This window comes from Nerophis ophidion, linkage group LG25, assembly GCF_033978795.1.
Source record: "Nerophis ophidion isolate RoL-2023_Sa linkage group LG25, RoL_Noph_v1.0, whole genome shotgun sequence".
Taxonomy (NCBI): Eukaryota; Metazoa; Chordata; class Actinopteri; order Syngnathiformes; family Syngnathidae; genus Nerophis; species Nerophis ophidion.
Window position 1 is genome coordinate 20638072 of NC_084635.1, and position 22627 is coordinate 20660698.

The 22627-nt window shown below is 40.2% G+C and overlaps 1 protein-coding gene across 1 annotated transcript in view; it reads left to right on the plus strand.

The window, feature by feature from the left end:
- Positions 1–22627, plus strand: part of mybpc3 (myosin binding protein C3) — a 96283-nt gene that overhangs the window by 7500 nt on the left and 66156 nt on the right. The window contains exons 2-7 of the mRNA XM_061887216.1: positions 4313–4579; positions 11285–11413; positions 15984–16061; positions 17534–17682; positions 17770–17887; positions 18988–19036. Coding sequence (XP_061743200.1) covers positions 4313–4579; positions 11285–11413; positions 15984–16061; positions 17534–17682; positions 17770–17887; positions 18988–19036 — 790 coding nt within the window. The remainder of the gene's footprint in view (positions 1–4312; positions 4580–11284; positions 11414–15983; positions 16062–17533; positions 17683–17769; positions 17888–18987; positions 19037–22627) is intronic.

The following is a 22627-nucleotide window of genomic DNA, read 5'->3' on the forward strand; positions in this document are numbered from 1 at the left end:
CAAGAAGAAGGGGCTCAAAAGTAAAGTCAAAATGTACTAGCCCAATGCTAATTTACATTGGATTTGCCATGGACATCCGACTGATTAGCATTAGCCACTTTACATGGTGATTTCAACACCGCCAAATTTGGTAATCAAAACTACAACTGAGATGCACTTTACAAACAAACAACTGTGTAATGGTACAGGGGGAGAAGTAGACGGCACAGAGGCAGGGACATCGTTAGCTTGCAGTGTGTGATTAAACCAAAGGTACAGGGTGTGACTATGTGTAGCGAGTATATGAGGAGTGTTACCAGGTGCTGTTGAAGGTGCAAGGCAGGCTCGGAGGTCCAGGGACAGGTCAAGGGCTGGAGCGAGGCGTCGTGGTCCAAGGGCCGGCGTGAGGTCGAGATCCATGAAGGCAGCAGAGAGTCAAGAGGGGAGCCAGGGAGGCGAGACATATAGCTCGAAACCACGGGATGACGAAGAGTTGCTGGATGACGACACAGGACAAGACACAATGAGCACGACGGAGGGGAAACACAAAGAGAGAAGAAGCCCATGAGCAATGAAGCGAGAGACGTGTGAGCCTTACTGTACAAGTACAAGTAGCTACGTTCAGGCACTGAAATGCAGGACATGCTGGCTTATGAAGGCAAGAGAATAATCATTGCAACTTCCTTGGCAACACACTGCATGTAGTCTATACACTACTGCCATCTAAAGTCTTGAAATTGCAAATGAATGCAAAGCCGACTATATAATACAGTACAGTACTTGCAAATGAGACATAGAAGTGTAAAAAAAAACTGGACAGCACAGCTCATTGTTAAATGGTAAATGGTATTGAATCACAAACATTCAAATTCAATGATTTGGTGATGATTAAACAGCTAAAATTATGTACAAAGCAACCCAAGAATGTACAACAATTATTCTCAACTGAAGAGGAGAAATGTAACCTTGGAAGAAAATCTAATTTAAAATATTTGTATGCTCGTACAACACTTAAGACCTTTAGTATATCAGTATGTGGAATTAAATTATGGAATGGATTAAGCAAAGAAATCAAACAAAGTGTCATGACTTGGACTATGGTGTGGTTTGTTTTCCCGTGGTGTAAAGCGGCTGGACCGGACATGGCGTGAAGGTAATGACATCTTTTATTATTAACTCGAAAACATTACAAAAGAACAAAGGGTATAAACAAAAGGCGCTCTCAGCGGAGGTTCAAAACTTGGCTATGAAAACAAAACTATTACTACAATGTAAACTATGGACATAAAACAAAACTTGCAAACTATGGCATGAGTAACGAAAACTTACTTGGAACGAAAAAGGAGCATGGATCATCAACATGGATAACAAGGGCGTGTAGAGGGTGTGGTCGGCAGGCTGACTGCTTGGCAACTGCAGGCTATAATAGTGCTGTGGTGATTAACAGGTGCATGAGTCCAAGTGACATGACAGGTGTAAACTAATGAGTTGTCACGGTGACAAAAGCAAACAACAGTGCGCAATGACTCCAAAACCAAACAGAACGTGACCACAAAACATGACACAAAGTACCAATATGATACGGTTTAAGAGACTGTTCAAGCTACAAGTGTTCACAAAGTATTTTTTAATTCATTGAGGCATACAAAATCAATGTATTTAATATTTGTTTACTTACTATGGCATGTTATTTGTTTATTATTTATTTTTTCACTATTGTGTTTCAGAGAACAAGGAAATGGGCTAAAATTGCTATGGAATGAAAAGGGTTAGGATTAAATAAGCTGTGGTTCTTCTTACTTCTTTTCAGACGTGCTGTAATGAAACGACTGGAAATATGTGATGCGTTACATTGTATCGTATTGAAATAAACTAAAACTGAAACTGAACTGAACTAAATAGAAAAGTGTGATTTTCTATAAACACTTAACATTTACTAACACATTCGAACAAACACAAAAGTACCAAATATGGATACCCTTGAGTACCATTATCCATTCCCATGCACCGGGAATGTACCGTATCGTTTCAAATGCGAAAGCTACTCGTCACTAATTTTTCAACGAACAATAAGAGTCGATTTAATCTTTTATGGGTTTCCATGCACAGGGGTTAGTGCATGTGCCTCAATATACAAAGATCCTGAGTAGTCCTGGGTTCAATCCCGGGCTCAGGATCTTTCTGTGTAGAGTTTCATGTTCTCCCCGTGGCTGCGTGGGTTCCCTCTGGGTACTCCGGTTTCCTCCCACTTCCAAAGACATGCACCTGGGGATAGGTTGATTGGCAACACTAAATTGGCCCTAGTGTGTGAATGCTGTCAGTCTATCTGTGTTGGCCCTGCGATGAGGTGGCGACTTGTCCAGGGTGTACACCGCCTTCCGCCCGAATGCAGCTGAGATAGGCTCCAGCGACCCCCCCGTGACCCCCGAACGGGACAAGCGGTAGAAAATGGATGGAAGGATGGATTACCATAATCTGGATGACCGAGAATCTGCAGATATTTTTTTATAGAATTACTTTTGAAAAAAAAAAAACAGCTTTTTGTCCATTCCTCTTCACTTTTTTTTTTTTTTTGTCCTGTCCAGCTTCTCAGGCAAATCATATAATTGATGTAGATGCCCATATCGGCTGTTCAGATTTACTTTACAAAAGTGAAGTGTAGGATACTTCTCTTGAATTAGATTAGATTAGATAGTACTTTATTTATTCTTTCAGGAGAGTTCCTTCAGGAAAATTAAAATTTTCAGCACAATCCCATTCAAGATCAGACAAACATTACAGGGAGACAGAACAGGATCGCTGACGGGTCTGCCGGCTTCCAGCGCCCCTTACAAAAAAGGTGAGATAGAGGTAAACAAGTGGGGGGAATGGGACAAAAAAATAGAAGATTAAAATAAAATTAAAAAAAAATCGGTCTAAGCCCTGGAGAGGGGGTCCAGACTGATGCCAAGGGAAAAAAACAACAACAACTCATAGCCATAGTACACATCCCTCTTACATGTGTGTAAGAGGGAAACATCAAACATTATCCTTCTTGCTATCATTATGTATAAGTATTGTTGCATTTGAACAACTGTATTGTTGATAATAGAGGTAAACTATTGGTTTTGTTCATGATCAATAGCACTTTTTCTATTGGTATTTGTATTGCTCCAGTTGTAGTGTAAAAATGCTCATTGTCATTACTATATTATTTATTTCGCCAACTGCTTATTTGCTATCACTTTTACGATCATATTTGTACATTTTGTATGTGCTGGTGTTATTCTATTGTTGTTGTTGTTTTTGTTGTATTTGCTGTTGTTGTTTTTGTCTCTCTGTCCAATCCCCAATTATCCACACAATTTCCCCCTCTCTCTTCCTTTTTTTCTCTTTCTATCCCCTCCTGCTCCGGCCCGGCTGCACCAAATGATAATATAAATACATTTAATAAAGTCAAATTCAAATAAGGCAACAAGAGAAGTATCCTACACTTCTCTTTTGTAAAGTAAATCTGAACAGCCGATATGGGCATCTACATCAATTATATGATTTGCCTGAGAAGCTTGACAGGACAAAAACAAACAAACAAAAAAAAAAAAAAAACATCAAAGAAATCAAAGGACATTAAAGACATCAAAGCAGCGGATACAACCAGCCACTTCAACATACAGCTATGAATAAAAACTAAAAGAAACATATACACTGTTGCCTTATTTGAATTTGACTTTATTAAATGTATTTATATTATCATTTGGTGCAGCCGGGCCGGAGCAGGAGGGGATAGAAAGAGAAAAAAAGGAAGACAGAGGGGGAAATTGTGGGGATGAGAGGGGGATTAGACAGATAGACAAAAACAACAACAGCAAATACAACAATAACAAGAAAAACAACAAATGATAAATGGGTTGTACTTGTATAGCGCTTTTCTACCTTCAAGGTACTCAAAGCGCTTTGACATTACTTCCACATTTACCCATTCACACACACATTCACACACTGATGGAGGGAGCTGCCATGCAAGGCGCCAACCAGCACCCATCAGGAGCAAGGGTGAAGTGTCTTGCTCAAGACACAACGGACGTGACAAGGTTGGTACTAGGTGGGAATTGAACCAGGGACCCTCGGGTTGCACACGGCCACTCTCCCCACTGCGCCACGCCGTCCCAACAACAATACAACAACACCAGCACATACGATATGTACAAATATGATCGTAAAAGTGATAGCAAAGAAGCAGTTAGTGAAATAAATAATAATACAGAAATGACAATGAGCATTTTTACACTACAACCAGAGCAATACAAATACCAATAGAAAAAGCGCTAATTATCATGTTCCTCTTCACTTTTAGCCTTTGCCAAGAAGCCAAAGACACAGGAGGCAGCAGAGGGCGCGACTGTGGTCTTTGAAGCGGAAACAGAGAAGTCTGACGCCAAAGTCAAATGGCAGCGCAACGCACAGGACATTGCCGGCAGCGACAAGTACGTCATCACCGCCGAGGGAAACAAGCACTCCCTCACAGTGAAGGATGTCACCCAGCAAGACGCAGACGTCTACGCCGTGATTGCCGGGGGCTCAAAGGTCAAGTTTGATTTGAAAGTCCTTCCCTGCCAAAGAGGTTAGTATTTTGTTAGATACTTTAAAAATCCATTTTGACCCTCGGTCTAATTTGAGAAGCTCACCGACGTCTATAATAAGCCTTCTCTAAATAAATCAGTCAGCAATGCTTGTCAGTTGATTGGATCTGATAAGGTTGCATTGTGTGGCTCCCCTAACTGCGTCGGTGGAGTGACCCTGACCTTTCACTCTCACATTATTTCCTCGTGAGTGGGCAGCACTTCACTGGCACTCAGGATCGGCTTGAGGGACGGCTGATAGCGCATGGAAAAACCACCACGCCAACTGGAGACGATAAGACATGTATTTTAAACGGGGCTGTCAAAAGTAGCCAGTTAAGTCATGCACTGCAAAAACTGAAATCTAAGTAAGAGGAAATATCTCAAATAAGGCTGATATTTGCTTATTTTCTGTCTGATAAGATAATTCCTCTCACTAAGCAGATTTTTATGTTAGAGTGTTTTACTTCTTTTAAGGGTTTTGGTCCTAAATGATCTCAGTAAGACATTACAGCTTGTTGCTGAGATTTGATGACCTATATTGAGTAAAACATGCTTGAAACTAGAATATCAACTGTTGCAAAGCTGTGTCATCAACATTCACAAGAAATAATTTCGTACTTTGACACAATTGTGTCCCATATTAAAAGACTTTGCTGTTTTATTTTCAATGAAACAATGGAAAATCAATCAATCAATGTTTATTTACATAGCCCTAAGTTAAAAGTGTTTCATAGGGCTGCACAAACCACAAAGACATCCTCGGTAGGGCCCACATAAGGGCAAGGAAAAACTCACCCCAGTGGGACGTCGACAATGATGACTATGAGAAACCTTGGAGAGGACCGAATATGTGGGCAACCCCCGCAGCCCCATCCCCAGGGGACCGAAAGCAATGGATGTCGAGCGGATCTAACATGATATTGTGAAAGTCCAATCCATAGTGGATCTAACATAACAGTGAGAATCAAGTCCAAAGTCGATCAAATATAGTAGCGAGAGTCCAATCCAAGGTGGAGCCAGCAGGAAACCATCCCAAGCGGAGGCGGATCAGTAGCGCAGGGATGTCCCCAACCGATACACAGGTAAGCGGTCCATCCTGGGTCCCGACTCTGGACAGCCAGTACTTCATCCATGGACACCGGACCGGACCCTCTCCACAAGGGAGGGGGGGGGGGGGGGGGGACAAAGGAGAAAAAGAAAAGAAACGGCAGATCAACTGGTCTAAAGAGGGGTCTATTAAAAGGTAGAGTATACAAATAAGTTTTAAGATGAGACATAAATACTTCTACTGAGGTAGCATCTCGAACTGTTACTGGGAGTACTGGAGCCCGAATGGAAAATGCTCTATAGCCCGCAGACTTTTTTTGGGCTCTGGGAATCACTAATAAGCCGGAGTCCTTTGAATGCAGATTTCTTGCCGGGACATATGGTACAATACAATCGGCAAGATAGGCTGGAGCTAGACCATGTAGTATTTTATACTTATAGTAGTACAGTTGCCCTGCGATAAAGTGGAGACTTGTCCAGGGTGTACCCCACTTTCCGCCCGATCGTAGTTGAGATAGGCACCAGCGCCCCCCGCCATCCCAAAGGGAATAAGCGGTAGACAATGGATGGATGGATGGATAGTACAGTTGTTATTAGTGAGAATATACTTATTTGAAGGTATTTTTGGTTTCATTGAGGTTAGCTAATTTTACTTGTTTTGGAAAGTCTTGACAAGCCAAATTTTCTTGTTCTATTGGCAGATAATTTGCTTAGTTCAAGTAAAATACCCCTCTTTTTTTTTCTTGTTTTTGAACACTGAATTTTTGTATACAAGTAAACATTGATTGATTGATTGTTTGATTGATATGTAACTGCATTTGTATAAAAGCATCAGCCCCTAGAAACAGCAACAAATTAGTTTTTTTGCCTCAAATCACCTCTTCTTTCCACTTCCTGCCCGAGCTGAATCATGTGCGTTGTCGCAGTTCGGCGGGTGCTACTATGGATTCTTGACGACCACTTACTGAATCACAGATACCAAGTGAACGGACTACAACGTGAACAATGGGTCCCACTGAATCATCATTCGTCACTGAACAATAATTCACTGACACTCACTCACTGGTCATTGGGGTCGGGACCATCGAGGAAGGAATTATTGAAAACCAACTGTATTCCCAGTGTACTTGACAGCGCAAAAATGAAGTCCTCTGAGACAGGTTTGTCTCATTTGTACAGAAAATATCTGCTGCCTTCAATGTCTCAATGAGCACAGTGGCCTCCACCATCCGTAAATGAAAGACGTTTCGAACCACCAGGACTCTTCCTAGTCTAAACTGAGTAACCAAAGACCAAGAACCCGATTATCACTCTGTCTGAGGCGGTTTCTCTTTCTGCAGGACAACGACCCTAAGCACACAGATATCAAAGGAATGGCTTCAGTACAACTCTGTAAATGTCTTTGAGTGGCCCAGCTTGAATCCGATTGAACATCTCTGGGGAGCTCTGAAAGAGAATACACTGACATCCAACCTGATGGAGCTTTGGAGAGATGCTGCAAAGAGCAATGAGCGAAACTGGCCAAGGACAGCTGTGCCAAGCTTATGGCATTGTATTTCAAAAAGACCTAGGCCGTAATTGCTGCCAAAAGTGCATCAACAAAGTATTTAGCAAAAGCTGTGAATATCTTTGTACAAAACCCAAAACCAGTGAAGTTGACAGAATACAATGATTTGCAATGATTTTCAACTTATATTTAATTGAATAGACTGCAAAGACAAGATATTTAATGTTCGAACTGGAAAATGTTGTTATTTTTTGCAAATATTAGCTCATTTGGAATTTGATGCCTGCAACTTGTTTCAAAAAAGCTGGCACAAGTGGCAAAAAAGACTGAGAAAGTTGAGGAATGCTGATCAAACACTTATTTGGAACATCTGAAAGGTGAACAGGCTAATTGGAAACAGGTGGGTGCCGTGATTGGGTTTTAAAGCAGTTTCCATGAAATGCTCAGTCATTCACAAACAAGGATGGTGTTACGTCTGTTCGGCATAGTAATGCCAAAGAAGTCCCCTCGTGGATGCGTCGAACGTGAACACAGCAAAGGTAAGATTTAACAGATTTATTTAAATAACAAAAAGAGCTATATAACAAAAATACTGGAGCTAGTAGAAAAAACAAACAAAGGACGCTAGCATGAATGCTAGGATATACAAATAGACAAACTAAACTGGCACGAAGGCACACAAAAGGGAAAAACAATTATTCAGCGTGAGAGCTGGAATAATACAAGGGCATAGCGTGAAAAGCTAGCGAGAATATACACACGAAGATGCGTAGGAGCAACTTGTTGCGTGAAAGCAAACTTGGGTCCCATGCTGAACAACAAAAAAGGCAGGAATATATAAGGCAGGTGATTAGTGAGGACAGGTGTGCAGGACCGCGAGTAGCAGGTGAAACTCAATGAGAAACCATGGAAACGGACCAAACAGGAACTAAGCAGGAGGAACAACAGAGTGATACAAAAACTGGAACAATAAACAATAATATGTGCCAATCCGAAAAGCGGATCTCAACAGATGGGGTGAGCGTCACCACTTTGTGAACAAATGCGGGAGCAAAATGTTTAAGAACAACATTTCTCAACCACCTAGTGTAAGGAATTTAGGGATTTCAACATCTATGGTCCATAAAATCATCAAAAGGTTAAAACAATCTGGAGAAATCACTGCACGTAAGCAGCAAAGCTGAAAACTAACATTGAATGCCCGTGACCTTCAATCCCTCAGGCGGTACTACATCAAAAAGAAATGTAAGTTTCTAAAGAATATCACCACATGGGCTCAGGAACACTTCAGAAAACCACTGTCAGGAATTACAGTTGGCCGCTAGGTTTGTAAGTGCAAGTTAAAACTCTACTGTGCAAAGCAAAAGCCATTCATCAACAACACCCAGAAACGCCGCCGGCTTTGCTGGGTTCGAGCTCATCTAAGATGGACTGATGCCGAATGGAAAAGTGTTCTGTGGTCTGACGAGTCCACATTTCAAATTATATTTGGAAACTGCGGACATCATGTCCTCTGGAACAAAGAAGAAAAGAACCATCCGGATTGTTATAGGCACAAAGTTCAAAAGCCAGCATCCGTGATGATATGGGGGTATTTTAGTGCCCAAGACATGTGTAACTTAGACATCTGTGAAGGCACCATTAATGCTGAAAGGTACATACAGGTTTTGTTGCCATCAAAGCAACGTTATCATGGACGCCCCTGCTTATTTCAACAAGACAATGCCAAGTCACTTGTTAAAACAGCGTGGCTTCATAGTAAAAGAGTGCGGGTACTAGACTGGCCTGCCTGTAGTCATCCATCCATCCATTTTCTACCGCTTGTCCCTCAGCAGGTTAGTGCATCTGCCTCACAATATGAAGGCTTGAGCAATCCTGGGTTCAATCCCGGGCTCGGGATCTTTCTGTGTGGAGTTTGCATGTTCTCCCTGTGACTGGATGGGTTCCCTCCGGGTACTCCGGCTTCCTCCCACCACCAAAAATATGTACCTGGTGATAGGTTGATTGGCAACACTAAATTGGCCCTAGTGTGTGAATGTGAGTGTGAATGTTGTCTGTCTATCTGTCTTGGCCCTGCGATAAGGTAGCGACTTGTCCAGGGTGTACAGAGCCTTCCACCCGAATGCAGCTGAGATAGGCTCCAGCGACCCCCCACGGCCTGTAGTCATACAAACCCCGTTTCCATATGAGTTGGGAAATTGTGTTAGATGTAAATATAAACAGAATACAATGATTTGCAAATCATTTTCAACCCATATTCAGTTGAATATGCTACAAAGACAACATATTTGATGTTTAAACTGATAAACATTTTTTTTTTTCAAATAATCATTAACTTTAGAATTTGATGCCAGCAACACGTGACAAAGGAGTTGGGGAAGGTGGCAATAAATACTGACAAAGTTGAGGAATGCTCATCAAACACTTATTTGGAACATCCCACAGGTGTGCAGGCTAATTGGGACCAGGTGGGTGCCATGATTGGGTATAAAAACAGCTTCCCAAAAAATACTCAGTCTTTCACAAGGATGGGGCGAGGTACACCCCTTTGTCCACAACTGTGTGAGCAAATAGTCAAACAGTTTAAGAACGTTTCTCAAAGTGCAATTGCAAGAAATTTAGGGATTTCAACATCTACGGTCCATAATATCCTCAAAAGGTTCAGAGAATCTGGAGAAATCACTCAATGTAAGCGGCATAGCTGGAAACCAACATTGAATGACCGTGAACTTCAATCACTCAGACGGCACTGTATCAAAAACCGACATCAATCTCTAAAGGATATCACCACATGGGCTCAGGAGCACTTTAGAAAACCACTGTCACTAAATACAGTTCGTCGCTACATCTGTAAGTGCAAGTTAAAGCCATTTATGAACAACATCCGGAAACGCCGCCGGCTACTCTTGCCCCGAGATCATCTAAAATGGACTGATGCAAGGTGGAAAAGTGTTCTGTGGCCTGAAAAGGCCACATTTCAAATTATATTTGGAAACAGAGGACATGGTGTCCTCCAGAACTAAAAGGAAAATAACCATTCGGATTGTTATAGACGCAAAGTTCAAAAGCCAGCATCTGTGATGGTATGGGGGTGTATTAGTGCCCAAGGCATGGGTAACTTACACATCTGTGAAGGGACCATTAATGCTGAAAGGTACATACAGGTTTTGGAACAACATATGCTGCCATCTGAGCGCCGTCTTTTTCATGGACGCCCCTGCTTATTTCAGCAAGACAATGCCAAGCCACATTTAGCACGTGTTACAACAGTGTGGCTTCGTAGTAAAAGAGCGCGGGTACTTTCCTGGCCCGCCTGCAGTCTAGACCTGTCTCCCATCGAAAATGAGTGGTGCATTATGAAGCGTAAAATACGACAGCGGAGACCCCGGACTTTTGAACGACTGAAGCTCTACATAAAACAAGAATGGGAAAAAATTCCACTTTCAAAGCCTCAACAATTAGTTTCCTCAGTTCCCAAACATTTATTGAGTGTTGTTAAAAGAAAAGGTGATGTAACACAGTGGTGAACATGCCCTTTCCCAACTACTTTGGCACCTGTTGCAGCCATGAAATTCTGAGTTAATTATTATTTCCCAAAAAAAAAAACATAAAGTTTATGAGTTTTATGATCAAATACGTTGTCTTTGTCGTGCATTCAATTGAATATGGGTTGAAAATGATGTGCAAATCATTGTATTCCGTTTATATTTACATCCAACACAATTTCCCAACTCATATAGAAACGGGGTTTCTGCATATGTATATACATATGTTAGTGTGTGTGTGTGTGTGTGTGTGTTTTAAGTGTATTTGAAGTCTTCTCATTATTCTTTTTACATGCGTTACTTTATTAAACAGTTTGAAATTCACCGTAATTATTGTTTATTTATTTTCCTATTTTTCTTTTGTTAAACCCTTACAATAAAGTAAAAAAAAAAAGCAATGTTTTAAAAATGAATACACAACAAAGTTCAATGAACAAATATCTATGTGCATTTTATGTTATCGTTATTTGGCCACACACCGGTGTAACAATGTAATTACAACATGTGTGTCAAACATATTTGTGACCCATCAACCACCCCCTAGTGGCCACAGAGTGTATGTCTCATACTTTATGTGTTTGCTCTTTGTGACGATGCAAACACAGAAACTCCGTCTGAGGTTCCTGCTGATGCACCAGGAGAGTCAAACGTGTCAGAAGAGCAGCGTCCTGCTGCATCCACTCATGCATCCACAGAGGAGGAGTCGAAGGCCCACGATGCCCCCTCGTCTGAGGGTAAGCTATTCGACCCATTCAATCCTGAATTCAGTTAGTCTTGCCATGACTAGATTCTCCAGAAAATGTGTTTGAGGCTCTTACTGGAGACTGATTGATGACTTAAAGCAGAGGTGTCCAGACTTTTCCCACTGAGGGCCACAGATGGAAAAATTAACGCATGCGGGGGCCATTCTGATATTTTTCATTTTCAAACCATAACAAAATATATGGATTTTTAAAATGTATTTTACCTTTAGGGGTCCCGGGTACCATAAACGGTCTCAGTTATTAAAATTTAAAAAATACATAACATTTTTATTAATTTTTTTTATTTAACACTTGCAGTAAATCTCTATATCAAAATTGAAAAAAAAAAAAAAAAAGTTTTATGGCTTTTCTGTCAAAAACTTCTTTGTTTTTTTTAATAGTAAAACTGAAATATGTAGTATTTAGCCTATGTCCCACTCTCCCTTGTGGAGGGGGTCCGGTCCGATCCGGTGGCCATGTACTGCTTGCCTGTGTATCGGCTGGGGACATCTCTGCGCTGCTGATCCGCCTCCGCTTGGGATGTTTTCCTGCTGGCTCCGCTGTGAACGGGACTCTCGCTGCTGTGTTGGATCCGCTTTGGACTGGACTCTCGCGACTGTGTTGGATCCATTATGGATTGAACTTTCACAGTATCATGTTAGACCCGCTCGACATCCATTGCTTTCCTCCTCTCCAAGGTTTTCATAGTCATCATTGTCACCGACGTCCCACTGGGTGTGCGTTTTCCTTGCCCTTATGTGGGCCTACCGAGGATGTCGTAGTGGTTTGTGCAGCCCTTTGAGACACTAGTGATTTAGGGCTATATAAGTAAACATTGATTGATTGATTGATTGAAAGATCAATAATGCAGGACACCATTGATTTTAATTCTGTCATGATCCACGTCTCGGATCATGGCATATTCTGGTTTTGGTTCTGTTTGTTATCACATTCTGTCTAGTATTTGTCTTCCTCAGTTCTTTGTGGCACTTCCTGGTTTTGTTCCGTTGTCATAGTTACCCATGTAGTGTCACCTGTCTCTCCTTTGATCACACGCACCTGCCCTTGATTAGCTATCTCCCTATTTAAGACCGCCTTTGTTTGATATTCTTTCTTGGACTCTTGTTAGCTTCACGCTACAGTTGACGTCGTTCTTTCCAGCCTTGTGGTAACTACCTTCGTGTACATTAGCTTTCATGCTATTTCAGTTTTTTGTCCCTAGCTCATGCTAGCACTTTCTGTTTTGTTTGTTAGTGCCTTCGAGCAAGTGTTATTGGTTCTTAGACTGTTTTAGTTAGTATAGATAAATTATTGTTCCTACCTTACGCTGTGTCCATCTTCGCTGCACCCACGAGAAAACTACTCGTCACCACAATGCCACCGAGACGTCACAAATTCTTTATTATTTTTGAGTAATCACAGTGAAAAGATGAATAAAATACCTTTAAATATATTTGGGATCCAAAAGGTGCCCCACTCAGAAAGTGATACATTTTTATTAGTTTTTTTTTTTACTTTCAACACTTAAGTTACAAGATGAACTTCAGATATATCTGTCGATTTTATGTTTAAACTATTATTTTGTTTGTTTTATGCTCTTTTGTTAAAGAAAACTTTGTTTATATATGGCAACTGCACAATATAGGCAATATTTACCACAAAAAACATTTTAAAATGAAATATTTGAACTAATTGAAGCTTTGAAAATAATTCATTATAACATGGATTTTTTGTCTTTTTTTTTTTTTTTTAGCAATGCAAAAAAAATAATAATAATAATTGATTGATTGAAACTTGTAATTAGTACATATTCTGTACAATTGACCACTAAATGGTAACACCCGAGAACGTTTTTCAACTTGTTAGAGTCGGGGTCCACGTTAATCAATTCATGGTAAAGATGTGTTTTACATGGTAAAATAAAGACAAAAAAAAAAAAAAAACAGCCTGCATGGCTGCTTTTTGTCAACGTTAGATTTCACCTCATTCCAATATTTTTAATGTGCTTTTTTATTTTTGCAATAGCATTTCCAGAATGTGTGGCGGGCGGGTAAACAATTAGCTGCGGGCCGCAAATGGCCCCCGGGCCGCACTTTGGACATCCCTGACTTAAAGACGTGCATTATCTACCTTTACTGCATCCACATATTGTCTTGTTGCAATGACAGTGAAAATAAATTTGATATTTAAAATTTTGTGTAATATGAAACCCCCATTACAAAACCTATTTGAGTCCCAGTCGACTCTAACTTTCTACACATTTTTAAAGGTTGAGTGAGCATTTGGAATACTGTAAACAGTAATGATGAAGTAATAACACTGAGTACAAACCAGTGACGTGCGGTGAACTAAACACCAGGTGTTTTTTTCATTTTATTTTTTTACATAAATTCATATGTGCAGCTCTAGTCATGGTTTGATTTATGTTGCACATTAGAGTTACAGGGAAAAAAAGGGAATTATTCGCTTTCATAAAAACGTTATCATAATGATATTATGATATGATAAATGGGTCCAAAAACTATTTGATAAAGTTGTTATTAAATACTTTTTGGTCCCATTTGCTTTTAACAAAATACGTTTGTCAATCATGTATTATGAGTATATATAACCTTTCTGTATTTGTATCTGAAGCAGCAATAGACTTAGACTTAGACTTAGACTTCCTTTTTATTGTCATTCATATTTGAACTTTACAGTACAAATAAGAACGACATTTCGTTAAATTAGCTAGCTCTTGGTAGTGCAGGATAAAAAAAGCAATAAGGTGCAGATATAAATAAATAGATTACTGTACAGATAAATATATTGCACTTTTGCATATGCATCCGCGTTTATGGATGTATGTTATATTGTCTTTTTATTCCAGCGAGTTAATCCATTTTGGGGGGAGTTGAGAGGATAATTTAATTATGATGCGTTCAAGAGTCTTACGGCCTGAGAGAAGAAGCTGTTACAGAACCTGGAGGTTCTGCTTCGGAGGCTGCGGAACCTCTTCCTAGAGTCCAGCAGTGAAAACAGTCCTTGGTGGGGATGGTAGGAGTCTTTGCAGATTTTCTGAGTCTTGGTCAGGCAGCGGCTTTTTGCGATCTCCTGGATAGGAGGAAGAGGAGTCCTGATAATATTTTCCGCCGTCCTCACCACTCTCTGGAGAGACTTCCAGTCTGAGGCATTGCAGGCTCCAGTCCAGCCAGAGATGCTTTTGGTCAGCAGGCTCTCTATAGTGCCTCTGTAGAATGTGGTGAGAATGGGGGGACGGAGCTGTGCTCTTTTCATCCGACGCAAAAAGTGCATGCGCTGCTGAGCTCTTTTTACAAGAGCTCCGGTGTGTAGGGACCAGGTTATATTGTCAGTGATCTGCACCCCCAGGAACTTGGTGCTGCTTACCATCTCCACTGCTGTGCCGTTGATGAAGAGTGGAGCGTGGCTGGACTGGTGCTTCCTGAAGTCAACGATGACAATAGCTAACCTCCATGAAAACGTACTTTAAATGACCGTATTCGTTTTGTCTTAAAGTCCAATTCAGAGAAGTATTTAATCTTGGATACAATATATAATCCTCCATATTGTCAGAAACATTCATTTAATTCAATTTAATTCCAAGACATTAAGCAATGTTTTTGCATCTGACAAAAAACACCCAAAAACGCTGGCTTACTCTAATAAAAATGCCATGTTTGTTATAAATACAGTTAAAAAAAAAGAAAAAGAAAAAGCTACCGTTACGCTGATAGCTAATTAGCCTTCACCTCAAGGACTGCGAGCAAGCTGGGCTGCTGCTTGTTTCTAAAACGTCAACGGTCTCATAGTAATGTTACTAGTAGTTGACTGGGAGGTGTTTATTATCATTTGGGGAGAGTCCGCTGCCTTACCTGCTAAAAACACCTTTCTGCTCGCTCCACGTTACATGTGCTCTGAATACGCACTGCTGATTGGCTGTTACATGTGCTCAAAATACGCGCTGCTGATTGGCTGCTACCGCTCTGCGTGTAACCAATCAGTGTGTTGTGTGGGTGGGACAATGCTGGGTGCTGGAGAGACCTACTGACAGAGGCAGACGCAGAACTAAGCAGAGCAGCTTGTTAAGACTTTTTTTGTTGTTGTTAAGACTTTAGTTTAGGCGGTGGCTCTTTCTTGTTAAGGCAGCCGCCTTAACAACAAAGCGCTGCGGGAAACCCTGGTGAAATTTGCTATTATATCCTGAAGGAATCAATAAAGTACTATCTATCTATCAATCCATCTATCTTACCCGTGATGGAGCAGGAAAGGGCTAGAAATAGGTCCGAGGTAAAATTTTCTTTGAAACACCCTGTCATTTATTTTACATGCACCTCTCCTTGCGAAATGTCCTTACGTACAACGCTCGATCTGCCTGTAGAGTGTGACTGTAGTTTTGTGAAAAAATTTAATAATAATGTAAACTAATTTATCGCTCCTAATTGGTTCCAGCCCTGTAAATGCATGTTTGCCATGAAGGATTATCATGATTAAATCTGTTAATGACCTTCTTGATACATATTTACGCTGTGCAATGATGCTAAAGTACTGTATGTGCATGCAGATGGACACCATCCAGACACGAGACAGGACCTCACTGGGCTCTTCACAGAGAAACCTCAAAGTGGAGAAGTGGCTGTTGGTGAGCAACCTAAAAGTTAAAGTTGGTAATTTTATTGAGAATTTAGTTGGCATAGTTATGTCATAACAATTATGTGTGTGTAAGAATAGCCACTACTGTTGTTGTCTGTTGCCAGCATGTAATTATCAATGAAATGCAGGGGTGTCAAAAATCTACTCTTAAGTGGGCCGGACTGGTAAAATCATGGCACGGTAACTTAAAAATAAAGACACCTTCAGATTATTTTCTTTGTTTAAAAATAGAACAAGCACATTCTGAAATTGTACAAATCATATTATTGTTTAGTTTTTTTTTTACACTTAAATGTTACGGTTAATAGTATTCTACCTTTATTTGCCATTATTTATATTTTCTGAATAAATTATGTCATAATGTTCATTATGTTATGATCCGCTGCCCGGATCATATTATGTTTTGGTTTTGAGTCTTTTTGTACTATGTTTCTGCTAATGTTTGCCTTAGTTCCTGGTTGCACTTCCTTGTTTGAGCTGGTCTCCATAGTCACTTATTAGTTTCACCTGCCACTTGTTTCTTGACGCGCACCTGCATTGTGATTACTGCCTTATTTAAGCCTGCCTTTTCCATTGATTCGACCTTGCTTCCTAGTTTGTGTTTTGCACAACAGTGATGACTCTGACCCCGATCTTGAATTCCTGTTCGCAACCAGCTAGCTTCCACGCTAAGTCCTTTGTTTGTTCTCTAGCTCACATGCTAGCGCTTTTGTTTTTTTCTAGCTCCCATGCTAGTTCTGTTTGTTTTGCCTTTGCCTCAGGCGACGTTTTCTGTTTCATAGTCTGTTTAATTTATTAAATAAATCTTTGGTTCTTACCTTCAGGCTGTGTCCGTAGCCTGACTGCATCAAGAAAGAACCGCATCACAATGCCCCGCAATCGTTACACATCAGTCAACTCATTGTTGTTAATTTGCAGTCCATCAAAATAAAACATATATGCATCAAAATCAAATTATAGTATGTTATTTATGTAGTTGGATCATTTTCCTCCACTGATGTACTAACATCAAGTGGTTTATTTCATAGATATGTAGCATCATCTACAAAGATACAAAGAATTGCTATTGCGACATCCAGTGGACACATTTAGAACAGCAGTTTTTTTCATTCAAAAATTTCAGGTTAATTTTTATACTTGGCAAACTCATCCTGCGGGCCGGACAAAACACAGTCCGAGTGCTTGAACCGGCCCTCGGGCCGTACCTTTGACACCCCTGATCTTATGTCTGTCACTTTTTATTAGACTTTTAATTCTGCAACATGATTTGACTGTGAAGTGACGAATCCGTAATATTGTTCATTTGAAACCACTCTGGGTTAAGTAGGTATAACATGACCAACAATAGAATGAAAATGTTGGTTTAAAAGCAAATGTTAAATATATATATATATATATATATATATATATATATATATATATATATATATATGATAAGGACAAATGTACTTCCCTGTTTAGGTGGAAACATTATATTCGTGGCTAAAGTCAATGCTGAATCTCTGCTAAAGAAACCAACAATCAAATGGTTCAAAGGGAAGTGGATGGACCTCGCCAGCAAGTCTGGAAAACACCTGCAGCTGAAAGAGTCCTATGACCGCAACACCAAGGTAGACTACCTGAGGGTGTGAACCGTAAGAACAGTAAATGATTGTCCCTTACACGCCTATAAATGTACTGCATCGACCCTCAAACAGGTCCACACGTTTGAGATGCACATCCTGGCGGCCAAGGCTAACTTTGCTGGAGCTTACAGATGTGAAGTTTTATCCAAGGACAAATTTGACAGCTGTAATTTTCAGCTGACTGTGCATGGTAAGTGTGTTTGTTCACCTCTTCGTGTCCCTGCTGGAATAGATATGCACACTAGGATATATGCACTGCATGTTGTAAACAATTCATTCTCAATGTCCTAACACATTCCTCCAGTGTAAATATGCATTCCTATGAGGTGCTAGATGTCAAAATTCAATCACACTTTTCTCCCATTTACTGGATATTGCTTTTTCCACATTCAGTCCACTTTCTTTGCATTCTAGGTAGAAATTAAATGGTGAATAGAAATATTAAATCCAATGGTCAAATTTGAAAAAAAAAATTAAGCTTAATGTTTAATGTAAATGTCAGATATAAATGCCATCCCATCCATCCATTTTCTAACGCTTATTCCCTTTTGGGGTCGTGGGGGGCGCTGGCGCCTATCTCAGCTACAATCGGGCGGAAGGCGAGGTACACCCTGGACAAGTCGCCACTTCATCACAGATAGACAGACAACATTCACACTCACACACTAGGGCTGATTTAGTGTTGCCAATCAACCTATCTCCAGGTGCATGTCTTTGGAATTAGGAGGAAGCCGGAGTACCCGGAGGGAACCCACGCAGTCACGGGGAGGACATGCAAACTCCACACAGAAAGATCCCGAGCCTGGGATTGAACTCAGGACTGCAGGACCTTCGTATTTTTAGGCAGACGCACTAACCCCTCTTCCACCGTGAAGGCCTAGATATAAATGTTAAAGACAAATTTTAAATCTGAATGGCGAATATAAATATCCCTTTTAAAGATACGTGTTGAGTCCAGAGATGTCCGATAATGGCTTTTTTGCAGATATTCCAGATATGCTCTTAATTGGGATTATCTTTCTCGCTCTCGCTCGTGCTCCAACTCCAACTCCCTTCCCCTCCCCGGCTGCTGCCTTTTAACAGAGCGACAGGTGATTAGATAAGCAGGGCCAGGTTGCCCATCTACGCACCTGTCGCTGATCTGGAAGCCAGTCCTAGCACACCCGGCTTCGCTGCAGGTCCGCAGGCAAACCTCCCCCCCCCCCCACAATAACATTTGGATTTCAAATTTAACATTTACATTTAACATTTTCCTGAATGCTTTGTGTCTGAAATAACTTTCCATTCCAGAGGTTTGTGCCACTGAAGGCTTTGACATCAGAGCAGCTTTCAGACGCACGTAAGTTACCTTACTGATAACATTGTCAGTTATTTTATAATAAATCATTTGTCTTTCTTTTCAGGTTGTATATTTTTGATTGTAAGAATTAATACACTTTGAAAAACAGTTATATATTTCACTGATGGACTTCTGATTTGTATGTTTCTTAAAGTTCACTCAAGCTAAGCACAAACAAAAATTCCTGTTGGCAGGTAACCGAGTCATATAAAAAAAAAAATTAGAGCACATTTAGGTTGAATTTTCTTTTTCTAAAGCAGTCAGGTTTCAATTGGCTGTTTTTTCATTACTTTAGCTGCCTGTCAGAACTATGAAGGACATTTTTCCTCAGCCAAAAATTTGGTACTCTCTATGATTTCACTGTCCCACGCTTGGAAAAGGCCTGCTCTACAGTACATCATGTCCAAAAAGTATTGTTGTGATTTAACAAATATATTACAAAAGCAAATGGATAGGCAGAGAGGAGTTTTGTCTTATCTAATATACCTCTATAAGAGCAGAAATATCCATACTGTAGTCCATTTCTTTCCATAATTACTCATGCATAGCCTCATCAATGGAGAAAATATTATGTTGTGCTTCAGATCGTTAATGCTCCATATACCTTTGTTTGATGCAGAATATATTTAACATATGCCTATAGAAAAAAATCCCACAAAAGTATTATCTGGTTAATTAGGACATCCCTTCCAATCCACCGGTCTGTCATGTCGTGGACTATGGCAGGGTTTGTTTTACCGAGATGCAAAGAAATTGGAGTGGATATGACGTGAAGGTAGGGACATGATTTAATTTTACTATAAAAAAAGGAACAAAGGGTGCAAACAAAAAGCACGCACAAGGCGTAGAACAAACTCGGCTTTGAAAACAATAAACTAGCACTTGGGCAAAAGCTATGGACATGAAAACGAAAACACTTATTGTGACAGGGAAATAGACAAAACTCACTTGGCATGGAACTATGGTAACATGGGTAGCAGAAGTCCAACCGAGTTATTGTCGCCACAACCACCAACAGAAAAAGACAGGCTTAAAATAACAGTGACATGATTGGTGACAGGTGTGTGAGTCCAAACGTGGAACAGCTGAAACTAATGGGTAACCATGGAAACAAGACAAGGGAGTGAAAAAGCAGGAACTAAAAAGAGTCCAAAAACTAAACGGAACATAACTTAAACAAAACATGATCCCAGACATGACACAGTCAAGGATATGTTTGATTTAGGGACCCACTTAGATGCAGTCTTGCAATTCCATTAAAAACTTTAACAAATGTATTTACCGTACATTCAGGACTATAGAGCGCATCGTAATTCAAGCTGTAACCAAAAAATTCTAAGAGAAATGAATATTTTTACATTTATTAGACACAGGATTATATGCTGCATATATACAGTGGGGCAAAAAAGTATTTAGTCAGCCAACTTATGTGCAAGTTCTCCCACTTAAAATGACGACATAGGTCTGTAATTTTCATCATAGGTACACTTCAACTGTGAGAGACAGAATGTGAAAAAAAATCCAGGAATTGACATTGTAGAAATTTTAGATAATTTATTTGTAAATTATGGTGGAAAATAAGTATTTGGTCAACCAAGGCTCTCACTGATGGAAGGAGGTTTTGGCTCAAAATCTCACGATACATGGCCCCATTCATTCTTTCCTTAACACGGATCAATCGTCCTGTTCCCTTTGCAGGAAAACAGCCCCAAAGCATGATGTTTCCACCCCCATGCTTCACAGTAGGTATGGTGTTCTTGGGATGCAACTCAGTATTCTTCTTCCTCCTAACACGACGTGTTGAATTTATACCAAAATGGATACATGGACAATACAGCAGAGGATTGGGAGAATGTCATGTGGTCAGATGAAACCAAAATAGAACTTTTTGGTATAAACTCAACTCGTCGTGTTTGGAGGAAGAAGAATACTGAGTTGCATCCCAAGAACACCATACCTACTGTGAAGCATGGGGGTGGAAACATCATGCTTTGGGGCGGTTTTTCTGCTCAGGAGACAGGACGATTGATCCGTGTTAAGGAAAGAATGAATGGGGCCATGTATTGTGAGATTTTGAGCCAAAACTTCCTCCCATCAGTGAGACCTATGAATGGTTGACCAAATACTTATTTTCCACCATAATTTACAAATAAATTCTTTAAAATTCCTACAATGTGAATTCCTGGATTTTTTTTCACATTCTGTCTCTCACAGTCTAAGTGTACCTATGATGAAAATTACAGACCTCTGTCATCATTTTAAGTGGGAGAACTTGCACAATCGGTGGCTGACTAAATACTTTTTTGCCCCACTGTATACATACGGTATGCTGTAAAATTAGATATTTACACAGAAAGATGCAAGAAACCCCCCTGACTGCGGTTAGCGAAGAAAGATCCATAGATTAGCCGCATGGTTGTATAAGCCGCAGGGTTCAAAGTGTAGGAAAAAAGTAGCGTCTTGTCTGCAAATGCGGTAATCAAATATTCTTATAAAATGTAGAGACTTTGTGGACACTCTGTCCATCATTGCCAATCAACTGTGTGAAAGCTTGGACCACAAACACCTGAAAAAAGTGCCTGTTTGGTATTAAAAACATCACTACATGTGCAATAACCATGGACATGCTAACCTGTTAGGAGCGACGCTGATAAGAAGAGAAGTGGACCCTCAGCAAGGTAGTAAATGTGTATTTTGCATCCAAGGAAGCACAAAATAAGAGAAATAAGGACCGGGATTGGAGATCCTGGATTGGTTCCTGAGGAGCCACTTTTTTCTCTGTTTTCAAATAAATCAGAACAAGCATTCTGATAGTGCTGTCTCACATCTGCGTATGACGGAACCCAGAATGAACAGATGAGAAAACTGAACCCAAAGCTACAGTGAAACTGAAAACTCTTTAACGACATCATACAATCGAACTAAGGGTGTAATCGTACGTTATCATCACCATGCGCTATCATCACCGTTCGGTACGTAGCTGAATTTCTTTGTCACACACGTCTTGTTCTAGACTGTGAAGGGCCCCTTTAATGCTGACAACATTGGCAGTTATATCATAGTTATGTTTACAGGTAAAACTCGGCCCAAAATTAGACACAGTAGTGATTTTCAGCGTGTTTTGTAATGGGTTTGGGCACATTTTGGAAAGCCCAATTTGAATTTCAAAATGTGGGCAAACCTGCATCAGCCTGCTGACATTACCTACAGAAGACTGAAGGCAATTTTCATATTCCGTAATGTGTTTTGGTAGCATCTTCATCCCCAATCACCAGTTGATGCGTTAATGCAGGTTGTAGGAATTCAACTGAAGAATGGGTCACCCTGCATTAGGGCTGGGCGGTATGGCCTTTTTTTAATATCTCAATATTTTTAGGCTATATCACGATACACAATATATATCTCGATATTTTGCCTTAGCCTTGAATGAACACTTGATACATATAATCACAGCAGTATGATGATTCTATGTGTCTACATTAAAACATTCTTGTTCATGCTGCAATAATATATGCTCATTTTAAACTTTCATGCAGAGAGGGAAACCACAATTAAGTCAATTCACCTAAACTGTATTTATTAAACAGTGGC